The sequence below is a fragment of the Meleagris gallopavo genome, chromosome 1, assembly GCF_905368555.1.
Source record: "Meleagris gallopavo chromosome 1, MGAL_WU_HG_1.1, whole genome shotgun sequence".
Lineage (NCBI taxonomy): Eukaryota > Metazoa > Chordata > Aves > Galliformes > Phasianidae > Meleagris > Meleagris gallopavo.
In genome coordinates this window covers 174239972-174255030 of record NC_139404.1, presented here as the reverse complement: position 1 = coordinate 174255030, position 15059 = coordinate 174239972, and the positions used below count along the sequence as shown (strand labels likewise).

The 15059-nt window shown below is 40.9% G+C and overlaps 1 protein-coding gene across 8 annotated transcripts in view; it reads left to right on the top strand.

Annotated features, from left to right (window-relative positions):
• Positions 1-15059, top strand: part of WASF3 (WASP family member 3) — a 64958-nt gene that overhangs the window by 33786 nt on the left and 16113 nt on the right. For 5 of the 8 annotated variants that reach the window (XM_085216129.1, XM_085216132.1, XM_085216127.1 and 2 more), the window contains 2 exons: positions 6489-6631; positions 12377-12511. In XM_085216129.1, coding sequence (XP_085072255.1) covers positions 6499-6631; positions 12377-12511 — 268 coding nt within the window. In that variant the 5' untranslated portion in view covers positions 6489-6498. Of the gene's footprint in view, positions 1-5990; positions 6119-6488; positions 6632-11794; positions 11871-12376; positions 12512-15059 lie in introns of those variants that run through there. The other 3 variants (XM_085216130.1, XM_019612182.3, XM_085216133.1) reach the window with 3 other exon arrangements.

Genomic DNA, 15059 nt, shown 5'->3' with positions numbered 1-15059 from the left:
CTTCCCAAAGCTTGGGTTCCTAGTTATTGTCATCTTTTTTTTTTTTTTTTTTTTTTTGAATGAGGGAAAACACAATTGAATGTGTGTAAAGGAATGTGTATTCCTTTCCTTCCCTTGAGATACGAGAACTGGAGCATGTTATCCATGTAGCCCCTTCTTTGCATCTTCAGTAAAGGATGAAGGCCTTTGGAGTACAAGGAGATCTGTGCTGGTAGTGGCTGGGGGAAATCCAGAGAAGGGGTAGCATCTGCAGATCTAGACCTTTGGGTCTGTTCATCTTCCTGCTTCTTTCCTTCTCTTCCTGTTTAGGAACCACGCACCACGTAGCTTGAATTACAAACTTGAATAGGAAAATGGTCAATGTTACTTCCACTGAGTGCAACTCGGATGGAAATTTGGGGTGTTGAGTTGAGTGGTAGGACAGTAGGTATGGCAACATATAACTGTTTGCAGGCATTTGATTGGCTGACACGCCTGAAGGCTGTGCTGCCATTCAGCGAGACCTGGACAGGCTGGAGAGCTGGGCAGTAAGAAACCGGATGAGGTTCAACAAAAGCAAGTGTAGGGTCTTACACCTAGGGAGGAATAATTGCACGCATCAATACAGGCTGGGGGATGAGCTGCTGGAGAGGAGCTCTGCAGAGAGGGACCTGGGCGTCCTGGTGGATGACAGGTTGGCCATGAGCCAGCAGTGTGCCCTCGTGGCCAAAAAGGCCAATGGCATTCTGGGGTGCATTAAGAAGAGCGTGTCCAGCAGGTCGAGGGAGGTGATCCTCCCCCTCTACTCTGCCCTGGTAAGGCCTCATCTGGAGTACTGTGTCCAGTTCTGGGCTCCCCAGTACAAAAAAGACAGGGATCTCTTGGAAAGAGTCCAGCGGAGGGCCACAAAGATGGTGAAGGGCCTGGAGCATCTCCCCTATGAAGAAAGGCTAAGTGAACTGGGTCTGTTTAGCCTTGAGAAGAGACGACTGAGAGGGGACCTGATCCAGGTTTATAAATATCTGAGGTGTGGCGGCCATAGCGGTGAGGCCAGTCTCTTTTCAGTGGTACGTGGAGACAGGACGAGGGGAAACGGACATAAGCTGCAGCACAGGAAGTTTTGCACGAATGTGCGTAAGAACTTCTTTGTGGTGAGGGTGACGGAGCACTGGAACAGGCTGCCCAGGGGGGTTGTGGAGTCTCCTTCTCTGGAGATATTCAAGTCTCGCCTGGACGCCTACCTGTGCGACCTGGTGTAGGGAACCTGCTTTGGCAGGGGGGTTGGTCTCGATGATCTCTGGAGGTCCCTTCCAACCCCTACAATTCTGTGATTCTGTGAAAAGCTGAAGTACCCTGGGCACAGAGGCAGTGTGGTTTGTATGAGGCGTGTAACCAGACTGTGAAGCTAGAGGCATAGAAGTGTACAGCACTTCTATGTGTTTGGTGAGGTGATATTCAGCTCTAGGTTTAAGTGCTATGCACCTACCTACATTTAAGCAGAGCTTATGCGTGAGGTATTTCATCTCACCTTATTGTACGTGTATCTTTCTATTGATAGATGCGACAAAGAAGTTCTCTTGGCTTCTGTGGACCTCTCGTGAGGAATGTAGTTGCTGAATCCATTTATGTAATATCAAACTCCATTGCTTTCAACAGGCGACTTATTCAATCCATCTCTTTCTTCTCTACGGAAAGAGAATTATGGTAATTCCTCTTTTTTTTCAGGGTGCTGTGAGAGTCGTCAGTGAAAGTACCTAAAAGTTATATATTCAGAGAGAATTAGGATGAATGGATGGAAAGCTCTTTTTTGGGCAAATATGTTCAGCTTTTTATATTCTACTAGAGGGCATAAGAAAAAAGCCTCCTTTTGAGAATAATAATAAAAAAAATTGAACAGTGTCTTTGAGAAAATGAAATAAGCAGACATTCACAAGGAAAGGGATTATATAATGAACTGGCATTCACTTTGTATTATTAGTGAACATATAAAGAACTTGAATACTATAAGAATCACAAAATCTAGCTCCTTTTTTTTTTATTACTCTGTTGGTGTGTTTTTAGTGCAAATGACAGTGCCTTTTGGGGGATATGGAAAGGCAAAGGCACATTCTAGGAGCAGCTGTTGGTTTGAGTTTTTGCCAGTTGGTCAAACACTTGAAAACTCAGCTTGCCTTTTATAATAGCCATGCTCTGCTATTGTTTAGAAAGATTGTACATTTGTTTGTCTTCTTTCATCTTTGTTACTGTACATCTGCTTTCTACTTGATTTTTAAATCTGACTGCCAAGGCAATGTCAAGCTCCCTGCATGCAGTTCAACAGCTGCCGGCTGCAGGAAGGTGGTCAGAAGTGACCTGGGGGAGGGGTTGCTTTGCAGGAGCAGGAAAAGCCTAGGAAGAGAAGCAGCAATTCCTTAGTTATCTCTGTCTGTAGATAGATCTTTACCTGCTTACCTCTAAGGCAGTAACTGTTGCTAAGCACCTTCTAATTTTAAAACGTAAGGCAGTTAAGCCTAAGTTATTATGAGCAAGGGAAAAAAAAAAAAAGAAAAGAAAAAGAAAAAGGGAGAATACTGAGGGAAACTATCTAATGCAAATTTTTAATGGACTGATCTAAGCTAATTCAAGTTTCTGATGTGCTGTTCTTTTCAAATCTGCATGGAAATTAAGTTAACTTGCTGTTGTCTGTAGGGTTTGAGCGGTATCTGAGCTCAGGTCAGTTTGGCCCTGTGAGGTGTTGTTTCTGATCAGCATCAAACAGATGGATTTCAGGACATCCAACCTTATGTTTCCTTTCTCACCTCTTGACTTCTGTTCTTGTTCTTAGGTCTGATGCTTGTGTCTCATATACTTCTGGTGCAGCCTCAGAACTGCTTTCTGGGCCCTTCATCTCTGGTGCCAGATGCAGAGGGTGGGCTGATGCTCTGGCACCATATGGAAGCTGATCCCTGGTTTGCTTGAAGCAGAGGTGTGAATGTGTGTTCAGAGTGACTAATGGTGTACGCACTGCGCAGACAGGCTTCTGGATCAGGAGTTGTGTGATGCCCAGCTGAGGCTTGGTCCCATTCATTTTAGGTGCAAGTCTCTGATTGTGGTATCTACTCAGCTAAAGTAAAACATAGTCTTTTGTGATTGGTCCCAACCTTCTGAACTGATATAAGTCTTGAAATTAATAACAAGTTTTTGTTTTGTTTTCTGTTTATTTGGGGTGGATGGGAAGAGAACCTGTATTAAAACTGTTATAAAACCCAAATGTGGTCGATGTGGTCTATCACATACCTGATTCAACATGTTTAATGTAGTGGCAGATAATCAGAATGAGTTTCTCTGCTAGTAATAAGCTGGGGCTCAAGAATAATCTGAGATGGCAGAGGAACATGTAACTCAGTGGAGCACCACTGCAGTAACTGCATTCACTGCAGAACACGAACCTGGGAATCATAGACTGATACCACAGAATCATAGAATAGCTTAGGCTGAAAGGGACCTTAAACCCATGTAGTTCCAACCCCTCTCCCATGGACCAAGTTGTCAGCCACTAGATCAGGCTGTCCAAGGTCCCATCCACCCCTTGAACACCTCCAAGGATGGGGCATCCACAGCTTCTCTGGGCAGCCTCACCACTGAGAATAAGGAATTTTTTCCTAACATCTAACCTTTTCCCCCTGTTCTGTTGCTATCAGACTGTGTAAGAAGTCACTCTCCCTCCTGTTTATGAGCTCCTCTCAAGTATTGGGCAGTCAAAGTGTGGCCTCCTCAGAGCCTTCTCTTCTCTAAGCTAAACAAGCCCAACTCAATCAACCTTTCTCTATAAGAGAGGTACTCCCAGCCTTCTGATCATCTTTGTGGCCCTCCTCTGGACCATCTCCCACGGTTATGCATCTTTCTTGTGCTGAGAGCCCCAGGCCTGGACACAGAACTCCAGATAACTTCTGCCTCATGAGGGCAGAGCTGAGTGGGATTATTCCTTACCCTGCTGGCCACCCCTCTTTTGATGTAGTCCAGGATGCTGTTGGCCTTCCTGGGCTGTAAGAGCACGCTGCTGGCTCATGTCTAGTTTTCATCCATCAGGAGCCCCAGATCCTTTTTTGTAGGGCTGCACTCAATAAGTTCTCCTTTTCTTTACACATATTATGGGTTGCCATGAGCCAAATGCATCATCTTGCCCTTGGCCTTGTGAAACCTCTTTAGATTCACATGGGCCCACTTTTCAAGCCTGTTCAAGTCCCTTCGGATGGCATCCCTTCCTTTTATTGTGCCAACTGCACCAGTCGGCTCAGTGTCCTCAAAAAACTTGCTGAGGGTGCACTCAATCCCACTGTTCTGGTCATTAATAAAAATGTTGAAGAGCACCAGTCCTGAGATGATTCCCTGGTGATACTATTCTTGACTGGTCTTTACTTGGAGATAGAGCCGTTGACTACAACCCCATGACTTTGACCATCCTAACAATTATTTGTCTGTAGGACAGTCAGGCCTTCAAATCTATATTTCTCCAATTCAGAGATGAGGGTGCGGTGTGGGACCATGTCAAAGGCCTTGCACAAATCCAAGTAGATGGCTTCAGTTGTCCTTCCTTTGTTCACTGATGCCATCATCCATCATAGCATGCCACCAGACTGGTCAGGCACAATCTGCCCTTGGTGAAGCCATGCTGATTGTCTTGCATGTGTCTGAACATATCTTCTGAGAGGATCTTCATTATGATCTTACCAAGCACAGAGATGAGGCTTACCAACCTGTAGTTTCCCTGGTCTTCCTTTCTTCCTTGTAAATGGGAATGATGTTTCCCTTTTTCCAGTTGTCAGGGATCTCACTTGACATTCATAACTTCTCAAATATGTTGGAGAATGATTTGGCAACCATACTAGCCTTTTCCTTCAGGACCTTGGGATGCATGTTGTCTGCCTCCAATCTTAATCTTTCATGACCTCATTGGTGAGCACCAGGTCCAGTAACGCTTCACCTCTGGTTGGTCTGTCAAATAATTAGATCTGGAAGTTATCCTTAATGGACTCCAGGAATCTCCTGAGTTGCTAGGGTGCCATGTTGTTTTCCTGGCAGAAATCCAGGTGTTTGTAATCCCCCATCAGGATGAGAGCCTGCAAGCATGGTGCTCCTATTAGTTGAAGTAGGAAGACCTTGTCAACAGTCTGTCATTGATCAGGAAACCTGTAGTAAACCACAACCATCAGATGTCCTGTGTTGGCCTGATCCCTAATTTTAACCCGCAAGCTCTCAACTTCATTGTTGCTGTTTCTCAGAGGCAACTCTCAAGGAACCTTTATTTAATTCCTTGAGGTTTTTTTATAATGAGTGGTTTCCATTTCTTTGGAAAATACAGCATCTTAGCCTACATAATTACACTTAATGTGTAAATTAATCAGAATGGAATAAACTTGCTGCTGTTTCTTTTGTATACAGAGACTAGCTCAATTTCTTGTAACAGAAAGTACATGCAGGCCTTGTTCTGGAAGGCTGGAAACATCAATAGAAAATACAACTAAAGAAAATGCCCTATGTCTGGAAGTCCATCTCTGCACGTTTTTCATCTGGGAATGGCTCTGTAGAACTTAGGCTAAAAAAGTGTTCATTAAAGAATTTAGCATTCTGCATTCACTAATAGGTCACCTGATTCCTGAAATGCTTGATACCTGTTTTTCTGTTTCTAGCATCATACTTCCCTCTATTCTAGTTAAGCCTAATGAAGTATTCAGTTCCACTAGTTTTTCCTAATTTGCATATATGTTTGTTGTTTTTTTTTTGATCCCCTAGATGACCAGTTCTAATAGCCTTTGTTCTCTCAGAAAAATGTCTTCTCTTATTTGGCACATGTCTAGACTGTGGTAAGCATATTTTATTGCCTCATTCAGATTGTCATCCAACAATACTAATGGAAAACAGTCTTTCCCATCACATAGAACTTCTCTCTCATTCTCACCCAGCCTCTTTCTGTTCAGGTGTCATGCCCTTATCTGTCAGATGAGTGCATCATTTTGAGAGAGAACCTGTTGGGATGAGGATTGGTCAGCTTCTGTCGCAGTTATGGGGCTGTTGTGCATGGATGGCCAGTCTGTGGCCCGCTGGGCAAATGCTCTGTGCCAAGGCAGTGACCTGCTCTCCACAGACAGCATTCATTCCTGTGAGTCCAGGGGGAACTGCCAGTTTTTAAAATGCAAATGTGTGCTGAAGTCCAATGATTCTGCGAAGCGCTGGCACACTGTAGCGCTGGTCTGCATAGCAGTAAATAGCATACTTCTTGCCTTGGAATTGGTGTGTGTTGTCTGTGTTGACTGCATGCTCTGTGTTCTTGTCACATTCTGACTTGAGCACGTGACTCCTTGCCTTTGTAGAACTGGCACAGCATCTTACAAGGGGAAGATTGAAGCAAGTGCTTTAAAAGAAGAAAGGTGAAGTATGATTTGCAGTGAAAGTTGAGTGTGTGCTGAACAAATTCATGGCTCTTATTTCCACTGTTGTAAAAGAAGTCTCTCTTTTTCTATAAATTCCAGGTTGTAAGCCATGCCTTTGGTAAAAAGGAACATTGAACCGAGGCATCTCTGCCGAGGAGCTCTACCAGAGGGAATTACTAGTGAGCTGGAATGTGTAACGAATAGTACCCTTGCTGCTATCATACGCCAGCTAAGCAGCTTGAGTAAGTATCTGCAACTTCTTGTAAGTTCCAGCTTCCTGTTGAAAACCTGAACAAATGGAAGGCTCTAAAATAGCTTGTTGTAATAGCAAAACTGATTCAGGGCATTGCCACCTATGTAATACAATAGTATTATGCTACTTCACTGCTTTTATTCTCTTCTGTATTTTAAATTTTTATGCAGGCAGAGCCTCTCTGAGATTTTTAAGTGTAAGGAAAAAACAACTATGACATAGTCGTTAGGAGGTTTTTCTGCGATATGAGAAATTGGTGCTAGGTATGGAACTAGCACTTCAGTTGTTCTTGGCTTGCAGTTGTCCAAGATGAAGACAGCAAACTTCTGCCTCCTGTCATTAAATAACAGATTTGACTGAAATTTCAGTTTATTTAAGGTATTATTATTTCTCAGGCCTTTTTTTTTTTTTTTTTGGTGTGTGTTTGATTAAATATTATGAACAAAATTAAACATTCTGAAATAATGGAATTTGCCATAAACAAATCCACAGGCTACTGCTAGCATTATCTCCACACAGAACAGCCTGCACAGTGCACCTCTCAGCTGATGCTGCAGCTAGCAATTCTAACAGCATGTGTGGAGTGCTTGCAAGGAGAATAATGCTTCTTAATAATGAGAAATCTGACTTCTTCAGAAAGCATCTAACAGCCAGCAGCTGTTGTTTGTGCTAATAATTCTGGTCCTAGAAAAGAAACAATCAATTCATCTTTTTTTTCACTTTGCAAATGTAAATGGTTTGTTAAAATCTGCGTGGTTTGACTATGCATCCCACTAGATTGATGTTCAGTTTGTGGTGGTACTAAACAGCCTGTGCTTAGGGAGAGAGTACCAGATACACATTGTGCTCTGCTTTCCAGTGGTCAGCGATTTAGGGATTTTCTGAGCTGGAGGTTTATCTGAATCATCCTATGTAGCAAGCTTTTGTAAACCTATCATCTCTGGAATTGTTTAGATGTGCTCAAATAGAATTGTGAATTTTTCAAGCACAATGACCTGTGGCAAAATGTCCCACAATAGAAATTGTTCCCTTTCTTCCTTTTGATACCTTGGAAACATAATGGAAAGTGGTTACCCTCCATGTTTTTCTGTTATTAGCTGTTATTTTAAAATCATTATTATCCTCCTGGTGATATGTTGTAAGTTGGAGTGTCCTGTACTGTTAACATTTTTTTTTAGGAGTGAAATCATTTTGTAATTCCGTAGATGTTTATTTCTGTCTGGAAGATTGAAGTTACAGGGTTTTTTTTGAATGTGGAGTAGCATTGTAGTCCAACAGTGTCACAATGACTTTTTGTCATTAATTCCCTGAAAGTTTAAGGAATGTTGTTTTTGGACTGCTGCTAAACTTTTGAGTTGGTTGTCAAATGTTTGGTTATTTTTGAGCAGTAGCTGCTAATTTAAAGCTTAAAGTTATTTATAGTTAATGTATATTTGCATTTACTATCGTTACCTTCAATTGCTATTTCATTTGGCAGTTGTTCTGTATTAAGTTTCAGAAAGTGGAGACGAACAGTTGGTATTTCCTGATGGCATTCAAGAGTATCTGACCTCATTTTGGTGCTGTACAATGATTGCCAGAATGTGGGTAATAGTTCCTTTACATCTCTGGCTTGTTAAATCTTGCTAGGAATATCTAGCTTTCACTTCTGCAGATACAGCATTGGAGCTAATTCATCTGTTGCCTTGTGTATTCGCATCCTCTTATGTCTGCTGATGAGGAACTAGCTGAGAAACAATTCACACCTGCTGCTTAGCAGGTTTCTCAGGTTATCAGAAGTCCCCTCAGACAGCCCTGATGTACTTTATTGGGATCCGGTTAAAGATCTATGTGGATAAATAATGCGTCATTTGTTTTAACAGATGAATGTGATTTTTAATGAGTGAGGTCTTACAACCACACTTATCTGCAGTCTAGCAGGAAAATTTGTCATGTTTGCAGAGCATTTTTTTCAGACAGCACTTTTTTTTTTTTTGCCTGTTTCAAGCCAACTGGGAGGAAATGATCGTAGAAAAATATTGTGCTGGAGCTAATGTAGTATGTCTTGCTGACAGTATCAGAACTTATGGATGTTCCCACAGCATGAAGCATAGAGAGAGCAAGTGCAAGTCCTTCTTGCAGTTATACTTTGTTTTAATATTTCACTGTAAGCTCAAGCCCATTGTAGACTCCAAAAACTGTCAGATCTGTGCTGTTGCTCACAAATTTGGCTTGTTTCTGCTCCTTTCAGGAGACATGAACAAGCACTTATCCAAAGGGAATGTGATCTCAGTGGAGCTTTTTTTTCTATTATGACTTCAGATTTGGGTTTGTTTGCAGCCAGCTGGCTTGGAGCACAGGCAGAGTAAGCAGAGTTCTATGTGAAACTGTCCTCCTTACATAAGGCAAAAGCTTGACTAGAGGATTCACCTCCACTTGGAGGAAGAGAATCTACCATGTTGGAGGACTTGTAAGGATTTGCAGCCTGTATTTGTGCGTATGATGCTTGCTTCATAGGCTAAAACACAGAGGGAAGACCTTGAAGAAACACCATCCACAAATACTCTGTAACTTTTGGCACTGGACTTTGGACTGATGACAGCAGGGCTCTTGCCAATTAAAAAAACTGGTCTCTGCAACAGGATCTGTTGCACTATGGTTTTGTTACTGACTTAAGGTTATGTCTAAGAAATAATTACATTTGATTACCTTTGAAGGCTAAGTATTAAAGCCGTAGATATACTTCTGTATTGAACACTTCCTAATTAGATCTTATTTAGGTCTTATCTTGTACATTAACAGTTGTTATTTCAAGTTGGCATTATGACTACCTGACTTTCCTTTCTTTGAGTCCTTAAATATTTCATGTTTCTTTATCTTTGACTCCTCCATTGATTCATATACTGCCTGTGAAGCTGAAATTTTATTTCTAGACGAATATATAAGTTGTAGCTAGTACAGAGCTCCTCTCATTGACCCATATGCAAGTTTTACTGTACAGCACATCTAGGGGTGTTGTAAGCTGATACGTCATGATGGCATTCCATGTAATCGCTGCAGAACTTGAATAGAGGTGTTATGATTTCAATTATTTGGGAAATCCCGACCTCCAGAAATGTTTAATGGTGCTTGGAAATTTATTTTGTGATTTATTCTCTCCGGTGACAGTGACAGGACCTGAGGGAACAGTATCAAGCTGTCTCAGGGGAGAGTCAGGTGGGTGTTAGGTTGATGCCCTTCACCAGAGGATGGTGGACATGCAACAGGCTGCCCGGGGCACCAACCTGCCAGAGTTCAAGAAGCATTGGTGCTATGCTCTCACACACAAGGTTCGAGTTTAGGGTAGTCCTGTGTGGGAGTGGGGAGTTGGACATAATTATCCTTATGGGCCTCTTCCAACTTGGGGTATTCTATGAACCTATGATCAAATATATAGCTGTGTGAAGACCACCCGTGCAAGTGCTAGAAAGGGCCGCTCCTTTAATTGACATTAAATGACTTTGAGAAGAGGGATTTGGTGAGGCAGTATCGTGACTACATTTCCCCTCAACTGTTTCTGTGGGAAGGGGAAGCTTTAGAAGAACAAACTGCATAATTATTATTTTTCAACAATAATTTAGATTGTCTGAATGTTGGGATGTACTTGATGGCTCTTAAATGAAAGCTTACAGTGCCAAAATCAACTCTTAAGTTGAAAGATTTACCCTTGGAATTTAAATAGCTTGTCTGCATGTTTGGGTACTGATCAAATTTTCACTTGCTTTAGAGCAGCAAGTGTTTTTTAAATTAATCACCATTAAAAATATATTCACAATCAAATTTTGACTTACTTTGTCTACTGACAGATAACAGACAAGCACACATCGGTGTGGCCTTTCTAGTGTTGATGTCTTTGATCTCAACATATTAACGTAAACTAGCATACACTGAAATGTATTGATGTTTTGAGCTCAGAACGCTGATGCATGAAGAATGTAAGACCTGTTTTATTTAGTCAGAGTTGAAAAAAGTCCAAATGGAACTGAATCTGGCCAGGATAGAAAGGGTAACAACAAGTAGGGAAAATGTAGGCCGTCTCCTGAATGAAATGGGAGGCCTGGTTACATAGGGCAGTGGAGAGGCTGAGGTACTGAATTCCTTATTTGCTTCTGTCTTTAGCTGCAAGTCTGGCCTTCGGGAATCCTGGGTCTCAGAGACCAGGAGGAAAGGCTGGATAAGGAGGGTGTAACTTTTGGTGAAGGAGCATTGGGCCACGGAATTCTTGAGCAAACTGGACATTCAGCAGTCCATGGGTTCTGATGCAGTGCATTCATAGGTTCTGAGGAAGCTGGCTGACGTGATTGCAAGGCCATTCTCTGTAATGTTTGGAATCATGGCAACTAGGAGGTGTGTGCAGACTGGAGGAAAGCAAGTGTCTGGCCTGTTTTCAATTAGGCAAGAAGGAGGAGCCATGAACCTACAAACTGCTAAGAGGGCAGATGGCATTCTTAGCTGCATTAGGCAAAGCATGGCCAGCAGCTCAAGAGGTGATCCTTCTCCTCTTCTCAGTCCTGGTGAGGCTGCACCTGGTGTGTTGGGTCCAGTTGTGAATACCCCAAGTACAAGAGAGGCATGGACATACTGGAGAGAGCCCAACATAAGTCATGAAGACACAGAAGTGACTGGAGCACCTCTGCTATGTGAGGGACTGACAGAGCATGGAAGTCTTGAGATATTGGATACAGAAATAGTAGATGGAATTATAATTTAATGGCAACAGTGTGTTTGTAGAGTAGAAGGGGGAACTGAGACGTAAGTAGGTACAGTACTGTCAGGTTAGTGGGCAGGTGGAACCTGAAATTTCTAGGGGAATGTCTGGTGCAGGGGGAATGTTAAAAATGGAGCTGAGAGAATGGCTGGGACAGGAGGTGAATGAAATGTGTGATGGTGTCTGGTACTTCAGGAGAAGAAAGGTCTAGGGAGGGGATGGGCAAACATAAGGTCCTGTGTACCAAGAAGGGGTTGGTTTTGTCATGTGGCACTTTTATCCACTGTAGCACATTTAATTAAGATAGGATTTATGGCTACAGATCTAGACTGTTATATGATCTGTGCTGTTATAGTGATTAAGAAAACATGACAGCTGAAAAGGAGACTGAAAAGACTGTAGATTCCTCTTTTGTACTCTGTCAAGTTCAGGCAGATCGTGGTCAACTGGGCATTGTCATCTCAATCTCACAGAAGGCTTCAGTGACAGAGCAACATGTACAGTAAGCATAAAGCTGAGCAAGCCAAATTGTTTGAGGAACCTCTTTCAGTTTGCTTCACCTTGCCTTCATTTTAACATTGGCATATGGCAAATAAATGTTAATGACTATAGGTTACTAGATCTTAGTTTTCTGATTTACTTCAGCAGTAATAGCAATAATTTTAAGACTTCCTTTTCATTGTGGAGGCAGGTTTTAATGAGCAGCCTTATGACACTTGGCAGTCTGTGTGCATATTTTTGTGTGCGTATGTGGGATTTGTTAGTTTTCTTTTTCTGTTATTTTAAGCAGATGGCCAACCTGGATGTCCAGAATAGATTTCAGGCAGCATTTAGAGTATGTTTTGAGACTGTGTTCAAATCTTTTGCCCAAAACTTTGCTAAATGAAGAACTATGCTGTTACAATCCTGCAGATAGTGTTCTATTATAACTGCATGATATTGAAGCCATTTGTCTTGTATTTTGTACCTCTCTAGCAAAGAGATTTCCTTGCTTGTTTTCTTACACAGGTAAACATGCTGAAGACATATTTGGTGAATTGTTTAATGAGGCTAACAGCTTCTACATCAGAGCAAATTCCCTTCAAGACAGAATCGATCGCCTTGCTGTCAAAGTTACCCAGCTGGATTCAACAGTAGAAGAAGGTAAGTAATTGCATGAAGGCGTTGAGCCAGGAGTGATGTTGACAAGGCCACTGTATTTAATTACACAACAGTCTCACTCTTTTCAAAGTAATCTTGAACCAATATTTCATCTTGATTTTTCCCAGCTTGCATTACTAAGAAAACTTGTTAGAAGAGTGAGGGGAAAAAAAAAATCTCAAGTCATATAACTGTCTTCAATTTTGACTTAGTATTACTTGATGAAACTCCTGAAGTAATGGAACTATTAAATTGCGTTTGTCATGGGGAGAACTTTAGTCTGTGAATAAAATAAATTGTAAGTGAATAAGCCTGAACATTACTGGAAATAAACGAGTGCATTTGAAAAAGTTTGAAGCAGTAGATCTATTCATTTCAGGATAGGGTGATAACAAACTATTTTACTGGAGTCTGTTCAGGATCGCTGGCTGCAGTTACCAAAGATCTTAAAGCACTTCTTAAGGAATCACTGCATGCCTACTTTGAATAGCTGAAATTCTCTAGGAGGTCCTAGTCAGTAAAAACAGCAGTTTCTGCTGCTCTGTCCTCACTTACTGAAACATTTGGTTATTAACATCATAAATCATTGAATCATGGGATCTTTAGAGTTGGAAGGGACCTTTAAAGGTCAGCTAGTCCAGCTCCCTGCCAGGGAACAGGGACATTACAGCTTGATCAGATTGTTCAGAGGCTGGTTCAACCTTGTCTTAAATGTCTGCAAAGAATGGGCATCTGCCACCTCTCTGTTCCAAAAAATACAAAATATTAAAATATATATACATGTATATACAGTAACATCATAAACAAACAGTAAAGACAAAGACTTTGAGTAATGTCATTACATTGTTTGAAAGCACTTCCTTCAGTGAAGTGAGCAGAACGTGCTTCTATCTAGGCCTGAAAGCTCTGATATGTGTGTTTGCTTTCACGTTCAGTTACCCGTTTGAGCCAGCCACTGCATGTATGTCTTGTTTAAATCATTTCCTCTGTTTTCCAGAGAATTAAAATTTTTGACATATAGTAAAACATGAAATCTTTTTAAATCAGGACAACAGTGTAAGTAGTATCCACTTATTAATGGATACTACTTGAAATAAATTTAATAGTATTAATTATAAGCTTGTATGTTGTATTTAATATTGCTATTCATGCCAAAATTAAATGGTGCCTTTGGTATTTAATAGTATAATATTTAGCTTTCCATTTCTAGCTAGTTGGTAATTGGAAATTATTGTATGATCCATATTTTTTCTGTTTTGAAAAATGTTAACTGGAAGTGAGGTTACAAGCTACGTGGGAACATAAGCTAAGCTCTTATTGAGCCACTAGTCAGCTTAGATTTTAAGGCATGTTGTGGTGGTAATATGAGCAAACCAGATGATATTTGTAGAGTGAACTCATTCCACGTTGAGATGGGTGGTGTCAGACTTCATGACTTTCAAGTACATTATTTTTGGAAATGCTGTCCTCATTAGGGGTGTTTTTTTTGTGTTTGTATATGCTTTTGTTTCCTTTTTCTAAGGTCTCATTTGTATTGCAGGATACCTTCTTGTTAGTTTCCAGAGTTCTGAGAGTTATTAAAAAGAGTGTTGAAAGGGGAAAACTAGTGAATGGACTGAGATTATAATCAGATCTTATTATAAATTGCCTTCAGTTTACACCTTTGCTATCACCTTCACGATAATAAGCTATATGCATATGAATATGTATTTTGTTATATACAATAAATTCCAGAAATAATATCATTGTAAATAAGCCAGTGAAGACTTCAGTTCTCTGTTCGACAGTCAAACACAACACTCTCCCCTCCCCACCAAACGTCAGGTTGCCTAAGAATAGAAGATAACATAGTCACGTTAAATTGTGATTGGCATTATCTGGAGCTTTTTAGCAAAGGACACTCCATCTCAGGGAAATATATTTTAAGCACAAAAGAAAGCCTAGCTAGACTGACAGGGCTGTGTACCAGCAAAGATGCAATAAAAGCATGTTATTGGAATGTACAAACCTATTTCCCTCTGTAGAGAGACGAGAGAAACTTTAGATTGAAAGACATTATCAGTTGTATGGGAACACTGGGAATTGAAAGATAGTAAAAGTCGTGGAATGCTCTCATAGGGATTCCAGAGGCTGTAATTTAATCATTAGAGTGGGATTGAATGCTGATGGATACCAGATGTAATTATAAACCATGCTGTGACAGAGGAATATCAAACTTTGTGTTCCATGGCTGAAGCCAGGCTTTCTGCTGTTAGAAATCCAAGCTGAGCCTTGTAAAAAAAAAAAAGGGGGAATCATTGCACATCTGCATATGATAGGATTACTTCATCAACTTCCAATACATACAGTTTGTGTTCCTGTTATTTCAAGTGAACTTCTGGATCAAGTGGGATGTAAATTTGGTTTATTACATCAGTTCTTACATGCCTGTATACCTATATATCATGATTGCCCCTGAAACAAACAAATCTTTCAGTTTTCCTTCTATGTTTTTTCTATAGATATTTTCAAAGAATTCATATAAAATGTATTTTCAGGTATATGTTAATTT